Source organism: Nipponia nippon, unplaced genomic scaffold (assembly GCF_047370975.1).
Source record: "Nipponia nippon isolate SJK-2023a ecotype South Korea unplaced genomic scaffold, ASM4737097v1 scaffold_37, whole genome shotgun sequence".
NCBI classification, from domain to species: Eukaryota; Metazoa; Chordata; class Aves; order Pelecaniformes; family Threskiornithidae; genus Nipponia; species Nipponia nippon.
In genome coordinates this window covers 3,005,055-3,017,129 of record NW_028262355.1, presented here as the reverse complement: position 1 = coordinate 3,017,129, position 12,075 = coordinate 3,005,055, and the positions used below count along the sequence as shown (strand labels likewise).

The following is a 12,075-nucleotide window of genomic DNA, read 5'->3' as shown; positions in this document are numbered from 1 at the left end:
TTAAAGGGCATTGTCCAAATGCCTCCTAAACCCCGACAGCCATGGGGCATCGACCACCTCTCTAGGAAGCCTCTTCCAGGGTCTGGCCACCCTCTCAGTAAAGAAATGCTTCATGCCCAGCCTGAACCTCCCCTGGTGCAGCTTTGAGCCGTTCCCAGGCATCCCGTCCCTGGATCCCAGGGAGAAGAGCTCAGCACCTCCCTCTCCACGTCCCCTCCTCGGGAAGCTGCAGAGAGCCATGAGGTTGCCCCTCAGGCTCCTCTTCTCCAAACGAGACAAGCCCAGGGACCCCAGCTGCTCCTCAGAGGACATGCCTTCCAGCCCTGTCACCAGCTTTGCTGCCCTCCTCTGGAGGCATTCGAGTACCTTCACGTCCTTCACATAAATTTTAAACAAAGTTACATGTTATAGTTGGGAAAATCTAACAGCTCACTGTTCCCAGAGTCTAAAGCCATTCCTCCTCCATTGCCGCTGTCATGCTCTTGTTCTTTTTCCCCCCTGCTCTACTCACAAACCCGGCAGAGAACGACTAACTTCTTCCTGGGTTCACAAGTTGCACTGGCTGCAGGGAACATGAGAGCTTACACAAAAAGAGATATATGACCATGTTGTCTGCAGCAGGAGGATCATCCGATCTCAGCCATCGGAGCTGACAGATTAAGTTCAGCTGCGAGACGCAAAGTCACCTTCACACTTGTTCTCAGCAAGACTAGCAGGAAAAGCTGGTAACATTCAGGTACGCGATATATCAAACAGCAAACTGCCTTCTCTCCGCTGCAAACACTAATAATACTTAGCAGACATTAAATCATTCAAGCATCGTACAGTGCAGTTTACTCATAGCAGAAAGAAAACATTCTCCTGATACGCATGTCGCCATCAAAGCTCGTTTATCATTGCTTATCAGCCTAAGAACTAGAAGATTCTGTACTGTTATCTAGCAGAAGGAAAGGGTTTATACCAGAAATTTAGATTCTGGACAAAACTTTTGGCACTCCTTCCCTCCCTGACTTCTACTCTAAGGAAATTAATAAGCAGCACTAACTAACTAGATCATCAGAAACGGAAATGGTTGGATCAAAGCAGCTCATACAATTATGGGAACAAAAGTCCAGAACAGAATCAAGAGCAACCCAATCCAGTTGGTTGCGAGTAATCTCTTAAGCATTCACAGGCAGCCAACCGAACAGGCCTGAACAACGTAGCCACCAAGTAGCAAACTAATGTATGTATTCTTTTCTAAAAGGTAAGCTTGCTAGTGATCAACTGAAATACTATGAGAATTTTTTTTAGAAACAATGATGAGATTCCTAAATGGGGGGGGGGGGGAAGTCTTTTATCCTACATAAGACTAGCTGTACCATGTTTTAGTGGTTTTGCCATGTTTTTAGCCTGTTTTAGTGTTCAACCACCTGCACAGTAACATTTTCTTTTTAATGTTCAGATGGACTTGTCTCTTGCCTTGTCACCAGGCACCGCCGAGAAGAGTCTAGCTCCGTCTTCTTTATACCCTTCCCATGCAGGCAGGAACTCTTCATATTTACGTAAGATTCATCACTACGGCATCTGGTCCTACTAGCTGAAAAAAAAGCTATTGTTTATCACAAAAGAGAAAGCAGATTACCTATATGGTTGAAGAAGTTACTGTACGTGGCTGACCAAAGTTGCTTTGGTGGATGCAATCAGCAGATCTCAAGGCATCCAGCTAAAACCAGGAAGATAAACTGGGCCCACACCGTCATCCAACATTGCACTGAAAGAGCAGATACGGCAATGCTGACAACCATATTTACTCCATTGCCGAGTTAGTTCTGCAGGTTAAGATTTATCAACAAGCATTAAAACACAGGATATCATACCAAAGAAATACAGCCTTTTTTTCTGAGCACGAAGCCACATATTTAGATGTTATCCTTGTGTCATTTTACTAATCCATGTTTCCTCAACGCAAGAATAAATTCCCATAATAATGTGTTGAATTTGTCATTTCGTTACGTCCAAATCCCCACTCTCAAAGTTAGAGCTGAGTGTGATTGCACTGGGGTAGGTGGATAGGAATAAATTCTGCTTTCAGCAATACTGGGGGGCGGGAGGGGGAAAAAGAGTAATAAAAAAAAAAAAGTCTTACTACACATATACTGTCTCCAAATATTGTATTATTTTTTTCTTAACTGTGATGATACACTTCTGGGAAGACTGCATTAAGGATACCTAAATTATTCTGACATGCCATTTATTATACTCAATTTTATTTCTACACAACCTGACACAAAATAAGTCATGTTTATAATACAGTTTGTCATGAAAACTGCTTAGTAGGACACAAAAGATGTAATATTACTTGGAAAAATTCAGCAGTTTGCCTTTCAGCACTAGCAGTTACAACAGAAGAGGTGCCATTATTGTATAATAGTATATTTTTGTAGAGGTAAGGGATTACAGAAGAAACAAAACTCCATAGGAAAAAAGCATCATGCTGTTCCTTATCAAAGCTACAAAAACAAAGCAAGTGAGGAAAACAAGTTCTGCTTTGTTGAAGGTACAACACTAACATCTGAAGCCAAGAAGAGAAAAATCCAGAATTTCAGATAAGACAGTTATCGGGTAAGTTTTAAAAAAATGAAAAATCAATTTTATGTTCAACATTATTCAGGTATCCTATGATAGAAGAGAACAATACATTCTCAAAACTGGAATATGAGTTATGTCTTACCCTTATTGGTAATATTACTTAAGTACACTACTGTGCTATTCATTCAGTAATTTACAAGTGTTAATAAAGCCCCATAAAATCTTTTTGCTAGGTTTGTTTTATAGCAAGGAGCATAAAGGCACAACAGTTAACAGCCTGAATTCTAGAAACATACACGGTCCCTGAAAATCAGGCCTCTAAAAATGAGGCCATTAGCTTTTTTTGTCCCTACACCACAACAGAGCGAGTTTCAAATTCAGGGAAAAAGCTCCAAGTCTCCATTTCTCAGGTCTTAATCAGAATGAAAGACCCTTTCTTGTCTATTTTTGTCAGCCATATCTAGACAACTTTCTTTAGGCATAAGTCTGACTAAACTCCTACAACTCACTACCTGTTCCAACACGTATGCTGTATCCTTACAAGTCCTGACAAAACCAATTTGTATGGTCTTGGGAAGAGAGGGCACTGACAGAGATTAAAAATAGTCAAGCAAAAAAAAAAAAAAAAGAAAGAAAAAAGAACAAACAGGAGGGAGAAAGTGGGTTCAGATGCAGTACCACTACAGAAAAACAACACAGCATGTCGAGGAGTGCCATAAGCTGCTTTAGCACATGACAGTCAGCGTCTTCCAAACAAGCAAAAGGCTAACTGAAAGCAGCATCTATTGAAGACAGTAAATATGCCATTACACAATTCACCAACAGCCAAAAGCTTTACTCATTAGTTGTACAGTTTATTTAGACAAGACAAAAGCTTACACAGTTTTGTATCTGTATACAGAAATGAAAACATCTGAAATATATTAGGTTTTTTCCCCTGTATATTTAAACTTTGTTCTTGGAAAAGTGACTTTTTTTGTTAGGATTCACGTTTCAGCAGTACGTACGCTCCCATTACTGCCAGAAGAGCATACTGCAAAAGAAAATAGAGAATAAAGACTGATTATAATTTCTCTTCACAGAAGGTCTGAAATTACAAATTGTTCAAAGCGTGCCCTCTCCAACATTACACCTTCTAGATGAGTACACAATTATAGAGCTGTGTTCCTACAGAATTACAGGAATATTTTAATGTGATCATATTCATTAGAAACAGGCATCACAACCGTATACACTTAACGTATGACATTCCTATATATTAAATGTTTTCAAATGATTACAAATACTAAGTTCTACTGGATAACAGACAAGCTAAAATAAGCAAGAAAACGCAGCTCATTTTACATCAGGTACCAAGCCACAGAAACAAATTTATTAACACGTATTCTTACATGCAGGATTCTTACTACCTTTACTCGCTATTTTTAGTTTTAAATGAAAGTATGCAAAATGCCTGTATACATACCTTAAATTTTGGATAGTCATTCATTATTATAGTTACCATACCAACATAAGGCAAAAATCTGTAATTGACAAAACAAATGAATGTCAAATTAACCCTCAAATATTACATGGAAATGTTTCAATGTTACTCAGTCTTGAATATTTAGATAACGGATTTCAAAGAAAAAAAATTTCTGATAGACAGCAAGAGCTTTAAAGACAGTATGTACTTCATGAAAATTTGGGAGCAAGATCTCTCAGATTTCCCTCTCTTCCCATGCCTCATCTTGCTGCACATTATTCATAGCATTAAAAATACACATGGATCCCAAGTAAATACCATCATAATGAGGGGTACCCACAAAAGCCTAACATCCTGCAGCACAGGGGAATCAGCTTTTCAGGGTCTCTTGGTGTTCTGCAGCTATAAAAGCCGATAATCTAACACAGAAAGGGTTTCAAACTAATACGGAAAGTATTTAAAATTAGCATTTAACCTAGTCTACCAGCATTAAAGGTTTAGAGGGGCACTTGTTCTGTTTCTTCTTATTTAACTTGAAGGCAGGGACAGAATCTAAAAAAAATCAAGCAAATAAATATCCTTGCAGAAGAGTACATTGTACTATTATACAAGTCAACCCTATATTTATGACAATTTATGGAACTCTTAAATTAGGCAAGAAAATACACAAGTATATACTGCGATGCAAGAAGTCCTACTTTCCACTGGGTTTGGCCTACGACATTAATCGTAGCCTGCTGGACACAGCAGAACTCACATCAAGCTCCTCAGGGCATCACTAAGACTCTCGGAGCCCAAACAATACTTTGCCACAGGCTCTAAGCAAAAGCATTCCAAGTAAGAACAGTGCAAAACAATCATTTACGCTTGTCACTAAGGCATATCTGAATGCGAAATATTTTTTTTTTCCCCTTAGATCAAAATTTAATCAAGTTATTTGAGAAAAATATTAAAAGATTTCATCTCAACTGGGGAAGGGAACTAAGTCAAAAGCTCAAACCTTGCATAAAATTCCTGGGGAATGTAGAAATAATTTCCTAGTAATTTCTAGCAATTACAAGGATAAGTTGGTTTATTTTGTATTTTGTATTTACTGGCGAATTATTTGTTAAATGTGCCATTTTTTAAAAAAATTGATTGCCATCCTCCACATCAGTGGAGGACTACAGAAAGCAACTCTTCCAGGCAAAGTAGTTTTTTTAATTACTATTTAAGAAATTAAAAAAATACCATACCAGATCTAGTTTGTACCAACAGCAGTACTGATTTAAATCCTAAATTTTCTATTTTAGTTACAAAGAATAGACATTTTGCATTACTTACCCTCTTGCTCTTCCAACAACATCTTTCTTCTCTAACCAGTTCTGACCTTCTTTGTACAAGCCTCTGTCATCAACTTCATTATTATCACCTTTAGTCAGAAATTTGATGTTCCCATTTTCTCTAGAAGGTAACGAGGTGATAAACTAAACACCACTTAATTTAAAACACCACTTAATTTAAAAACCTCAATTAACATCTACAAAGCACAATGAAGATGAAAAGTGCTACAAGATTAGATAACAATGTTTACTTCCAGTCCTGCTTGTCCTGCTTATTTAACAAACACCGTTATATCATTAATATTACAGACTTTACTGACAAGAGTCAATAGATTTGAACAAGAAATGTTTTTTAGAACGCTCCTAGATCGTCATCTGATGTAAGCCATTACACAATGAACTGCAAGGGATATTGTACATCCAGAGCAGGCAGTGAACTTCCTCAACAAAAGCAGTATGTGCCTATATGGGAAAAAAAACCAAACCAACCCTCTGCATTTTCAACAGAACAGAAATTTAACTCTGAAATACTGAATAACACCCTACTAAGAAGTTTCTTTGGTGGTGGTATTTTTTTTAACAAATTGTGGAATAAGATCCTGTGAAGTCATCACACATTAGAGAATGAATTTAATTGAATTTGAATGACAAATTTCAGATGAGGTAGATCCTAAAAATCTGCCCTTAGGAAAGAAAGTGATATAATACTACAATGCTTTAGGCAATTTTCTTCTAAGTTCTATATACTTGTTTAACACTTAGTAATCATATTTATGTCAAAATAAAGCTTTGTCCTCCTTTTGATGGAAATAAATATCAAAGAGCCTCTAAAATTGCTGCAAATCTGCATGAAATTCAGTATTTTGTCACTAACACTGCAATACAGTTTTAGGTCACTCATTAATTGTTAAACTGAATTATTAACTTGAATAGTGAGTTCCAGGCAAAACCTCACTTATGTTTGATATTTATTAATGTGGCAAATAATAAAAAAGAAATACATGTAACCAGTCTTTAAATAACATCATGCAAAGAAAACATTACGTGGAGTTTTTAGGGGATTGTATGGAGAAATCCAAGCGACAGTAACGCTTCAGCAGGTGGCACGCTTCCCCCCCCAGAGGAACGCCTGCAGAGCCTGGAGAGCCAGGCTGCTCCCTCGGAGCTGGAGCTGATGTCCTGACCTCTCCCGGCCATTGAGGAGGCTCAGTCCTTTTTGTAGGAATAGTCCTTTTAAAACCCCAAACACACCTAAATCATAACCTTTCCCTTTCAAATGATCAAAGTATCTTACACTATGTTTTGAACATGATATAATTTAACCCACTGCTGTTAGAAAACCTGCCATGTTTCGCTCCCTTTCAAGCATTAGGCACATGTGCAGACAATGCGTGCAAGACTTGGGTTCAACACTCCCACTTAAATAAAGTTAAGTTTACAGTCTTCAAAATCATTTTGCTCAAGGAGCTGCTAATTGCAAGTAACGATATCAAGAAACAAGGAGTTTTTACAAAGACAAATTAGGTATTAAAAAAGAGGTAATTTTTGGATATCCATATTTGTTTCAAAAATGCACTGAAGAACAGATATTACTCAAAAGATAAACACCTTCAGTTCATGGCCAGGACCTCCTGAGGAGCAAATAAGTCAATGCCTGCCACCTCCAGGTTAGCTTTTCACTGTGCAGAATTAGAAACAGATCTGCCTCTCTTTATTTGAGAAGGAAATGTTTATCATACCAGGGATACGCAATAAAGGCAAAACCAAGTAATCTACCTGTTGCTTTTCAGCATGAATTGTTGTTGGCATTGTGACTAACAGACACAAAAAGAGTAAGAACCTCTTCTTTCATTCTGAGTCAAATCTCTGTTCTGGAAAACTTCAGTTAGCAAAGATCACATATTGTCAGACTTCATCTATAGTTCTGATTCTGAATCTTCACCTTCTTTCAGAGATTTGCTTTTAGAAGTAGCTATTTCTCATAACCAAAATCCCAATTCTACAACAGTCAGTACAGAAGCGGACTCTGCTCCACTACATATTGCTACTGCTGGCAAAAGTAACGTGTATGGCTTGTGTTACTGGACTCCTCTTTGGCACAGGTTTACCTAGTTCAAACCTGAGCAACTTCGCTGAGGGACAGGAGTCAGGGTCTCAAGAAGGGCGCCACAGAACTGGGGACAAAAGCCGATCACATCCTAGACATGAGTTTTATCTTACAGCATATCCTCACTTGCCTTTGTCATAAAATACTATCAAATTAAAACGTAAGTGAAAGTCACGGTGAAGGAAACTATATTTAGAAACAAGGAAAATGCCAAGCTGCATTACTTTTCATGTATTTTGATTACTCTGTGAACTATTGGAATGTCTCTGCCTTCAACTTTAAAAACAACTATTTCACCAGCTCTGATTGGGTCATCATGGAAATTCGTTAAGAACAACAGGTCTCCCCTGTGAAAAGCTGGTTCCATGCTGCCACTACAAAAAAAAAAAAAAAAGAGAGAGAGAGTTTATTAGCCTTATGGTAAATGAAGGAAGAACAATGAAAACAAAGAATATTTAATTCTCACAGATAAACTCACAATTTTAACTGAAATCTGTAACTTCACCCATTTGGTAACGCTACACAAGACATTTAACACAACCCAAACCTCAGTACGTCCCAAGGTGAGCCAGGCTATAAAAGACTTTCTTACTGCCTCAACGAAAGAAAGAAAGAAGCTGTATAGACAAGTAACAGTATTGTAGCTACGAGGAAGGAACAAACCGAGCCATTCCAGTTAAGAAAATCAATCCATCAGTGAAAAGCCAAAAAAACGTTTCGCAGTACAACAAGAAGTACTTTTATACATAGAAAGAGTTTAATTAACAGGAGCAAGAGTTATGCTTACATCAGTGATTACTATTAATGATCAGAAAATGCACGCCTTTTTTCAAAGCCAGCCATAGTGTCCTTTGGCAACAACCTTTAAGGTAGGATTCCAGATCCCACAACCAATAACATGAACAGACAATTCCCATTAAAATACTGTTATTTACCGCATACATTCCTCACTGACACACATTCCATTTCCGTAAGGCTGAATTTTCCATGAACATGTGCTTAACTTCATGTATTTGGTCAGCACTCAGGGGCCTGCAGGACTGGCTCTTTATATACCACATATCTACTGCTTCTACGGACTTCAATGAAAACTAGACTGCAATTAGGAAAGCAGCCTTTGCTAAGTGTCCAAGAACAGAGTTAGAAGAAAATAAGTGTTTGAGTACTTCTTAAGTAGGGGAGATCTCAAACTCCAAATCTATCCAAAGGGGAAGGGGAGGAGACAAAGGACAAAACAATATTTGGACTTCAACAAAAAAGCCTTTACATTGACTCACCTGAGCACCACGACAATAGGGCTTTCACTTCCAGTAACGACGATCAGCCCTTTCCATATCATAAGGGCAGAAGACACTATCATAGCAAAATTTAAGACTTGGTAATACAGCTATATGAAACAAGAAAATTGTTTTTAAAAGTTACTGTGTTGTATTTAGAAGCACAACATAGAATTTCAACCCATACGCAACACTGCATCGCAATCCAGGCACGTGGACTTTATGCCAAAATCGTATTCCACCAGAAGTCTCGTAGAGCAGATGGCTGTATTGGCAACCCAACCATACAAACCATCCTGCAGTGTGAAGTTTTAATCCATTGTGTGCCTCAGTCTTGGCTTATTATGCCTGTGCAATACTCCCATTTGTTAGTGCTAGAAGCTAGTGAACTCACTAGCAAATACTTCTAAAATATAGGAAGCTATACAGCAGACGATCAAAGCTATTTTGATAACACGTCCCTGACTCCTACCTGAGCTCATAAAAAATATTATAAGATTAGTAATAACAGATTTTGTACTTTGAACACCTATTTTTGTTTAAAAAGAGGAGCTGTGGGAGCAGAAGAGAGATGACAAAGGATAATTTCCTGCTATTGTCAGGCAGAAAAGATTTTCCACATAAGAAATTTATCAATTTGACTAACTTTCTGCCCCAAAATTCTACTGCTTCACCAGCCATTACAGCAGCAGATACGTTTTCTCCACACTACCTCTTTTTTTTTTTCTTGGCACATACAAAGATACTCTGGTGGAAAATGACCCTGCCCGTCTCCATTTATCATGTAGCTCACTAATGTAAAATAGGGAACCAGAAATTTCCAGACCATCATCCCAGTTTGAAAATATATATGCTGGGCTTTTCAAGTATACGCCCACTTAATTTAGCACTGGTCAAGCTTCAAGATCTGCTCTGAAGATGGTTTGGGTTTTTTTAATTAGTGATAGATTTTAAAAACAACAACAAGGGAACCTCCACAGCTTGGAAACTAGAAGGTCTGTCACCAGTGTTATAGTTCCCCTTCCAACCAGTTATTCGCATAATCGCATAGTAAAGATAAAATAACGACACCTATTTTGACCTCAGGAGCCCAAAAATAACCACTGCTTCCACACGCCGCGCCTCCAGAACGAAGCTGACTGCCGACAGGAATGTAAAAATACGGTCGCTCAGCTTTAAGCCCAAGACCTGAAGGCCCCCGCAGGCAGCCGCAGCCTCCCGCCCGCAGCGCGGCTGCCCCCGCCGCTGAACGCCGAACCGGCGCCCCGGGCGCAGAACCCTCACGGGGCACAGCCCGCCCGCCGCCGGAGCGGAGAGCCCAGCTCTCCCGCCGGAGCCCGGCCCGCCCCAGCGCGCCGCACGGCTCCGGACCCCCGGCCCACCCCGGCCGACGCCGAAGCCCCAGAACCTCCGAGCGGCCCCCGCATCCCGACCCAGCCCCCGGCCCGCACGCCCCGCGGCCTCCCGCCTGGCCGGCACCGGCAAGCCCCGGCCGCTACCTGCCGCTTATTCATGCGCCGCAGGTCGCCGAAGAGATCCATGGCGGGGCCGCAGGGAAGGGCCGCACCCAGCCGGCGGCGGGAAGCTGCCGGCGCCCTCCCGGGGGGCTCCTCCGAAGGGGGCGCGGCGGAAGACGGCCGCAGCCCGGACCCCAGCGCTGACCGCGACTACCGCGGGCCCCGGGGGACGGTGGCACGGACGGCCCCTCTGCTCCCCGGGAGTTGTAGTCTCCCTCCGCCCCCGCCCCGCTCGTACTCGGCGGGCCTCAGCGGCCACCTGAACTACAATTCCCAGCATGCACCGCGGCAAAGGGCCCTGACGGCGAGGCCCCTCGCCTGCTGCCCCTGGAGGTGCCCGACCCATTTGCTGTCCGAGGGGGCTCTCGTTGGGCGCTGAGACCCCACGATACGGCGGAACGAGCCAGGCTCGTCCGTGGAGCAACGAAGCGGCGCCACCGGCCTCCCGAGCCGCATCTTTCGGATCAGGCGGCCGCCGGCCAGCTCTCCCTGCGGCCGTCGCTGCGTGTGCGCAGCTCATTGGCGGGCCGCGACGGGGCGGGAGGGGGGAGAGCAGCCGGGGGGCGGGGAAAGGGGCGGGGACACGGGCGATGGGCGGGGCCGGCGCTGTGGCGGGTCCCCCGGGAGGGGGCGGGGTTTGGTGGGGGGCGGTGCTGAGGGAGGCCGGGGGAAGGGGCTTTCCCCGTCGTCAGGCCGCTTGTCCCGGCGGCACTGCGGTGGCGTTGCTCTCCAAACTGTGGATTTTCAGCTAATCCATGTAAAAATACTTCCGGATAAAAAAGACGGGGATCATGAAGAGGGGAGTATTTTTAAACTGCATTTTCTCCCCAATTCAGTTCATTGCGTGGTTCCACAAACAGACCGACGTCTGTCGAAGTCAGCTCCCGCGCAGAAGGGCTGACCAGATGCTCTCTGGGACGCTGGCGTAAAGGTGAAGCAGCAACCGGCTCGGTAGGTGAGGGCCATTGCCCCCGGCTTGTTGGGTTCCTGGGAATGAAATGAACCAAACTGAGGTTTTCCCCAAGCTCAGGATTAGCTCCTGAAGACGGGGCATGGCAACAGGAGAACGAAGAACACGGGGAAAACTACTGAGAGAAATGGAAGCAAATTGTTTGTCTGAAGGAGCGTTGGAAAGGTATTTCCACAGTTTGCCAGAAGTTGCTCACAACTTTCTGTTGGCAAACGTTGGAAAAGAGTGACTGACTGTGGCAGAACTGGCGTTAGATCACCGAGGAACGTGTAATGGCATCGGGAATGGGCAGAAATGGCAAAGGGACACCCGAAAGAAGCTCCGAGGACACTAGCTAGGTGTCATCTTGACGAGATCCTTGATCTTCTCACCTGATTATTCTTTCAGTGACACAGTATTCCTTTACTTACCGCACAGGAGTTCCTCTAAGTTTACGTTATTTCAGGTTAGTTTTCTCGGATATCCTTTAAATACTCAGAAGAGAAAATCACACTGAAGTCGATTTTCTGTGTTAACCATATCCCCCGGGTGCCCATTAAGAACTGCGTGAGGAATTCTGACTGAAGAGGAGAGGCCGAGAGAGCTGAGGTGGTTCATCCTGGAGAAGAGAAGGCTCCAGCGGGATCTTACCGATGTATACAAATACCTGATGGGACGGAGTAAACGAAGAGCCAGACTCCTCCTGCTGGTACCCAGTGACAGGGCGGGAGGCGGTGGGCACAAACTGAAACACGGGAAATTCCATTTAAACATGAGACAAAACTTTTTTACAGTGAGGGTGGTCAAACACTGGAACAGCTTGCTCAGAGAGTTTGTGGGGTCACCTTGGAGATACTCAAAACCTGC

At 42.5% G+C, this 12,075-nt stretch overlaps 1 protein-coding gene across 2 annotated transcripts; it reads right to left on the bottom strand.

The window, feature by feature from the left end:
- Positions 1 to 3,404: 3,404 nt before the first annotated feature.
- SEC11C (SEC11 homolog C, signal peptidase complex subunit) lies at positions 3,405 to 10,416 on the bottom strand. Of its 2 annotated transcripts, XM_087772832.1 has the most exons (7): positions 10,242 to 10,416; positions 8,743 to 8,852; positions 7,690 to 7,839; positions 6,403 to 6,588; positions 5,360 to 5,479; positions 4,037 to 4,094; positions 3,405 to 3,604 (listed from the first exon to the last, which is right to left on the bottom strand). In XM_087772832.1, exons 1-7 carry the CDS (start codon positions 10,281 to 10,283, stop codon positions 3,551 to 3,553), a joined length of 720 nt encoding a protein of 239 aa, XP_087628958.1. In that variant the 5' UTR covers positions 10,284 to 10,416; the 3' UTR covers positions 3,405 to 3,550. The 2 variants fall into 2 exon arrangements, with proteins under 2 accessions (XP_087628958.1, XP_087628959.1); XM_087772833.1 differs by lacking the exon at positions 6,403 to 6,588.
- Between the last annotated feature and the right edge of the window lie 1,659 nt (positions 10,417 to 12,075).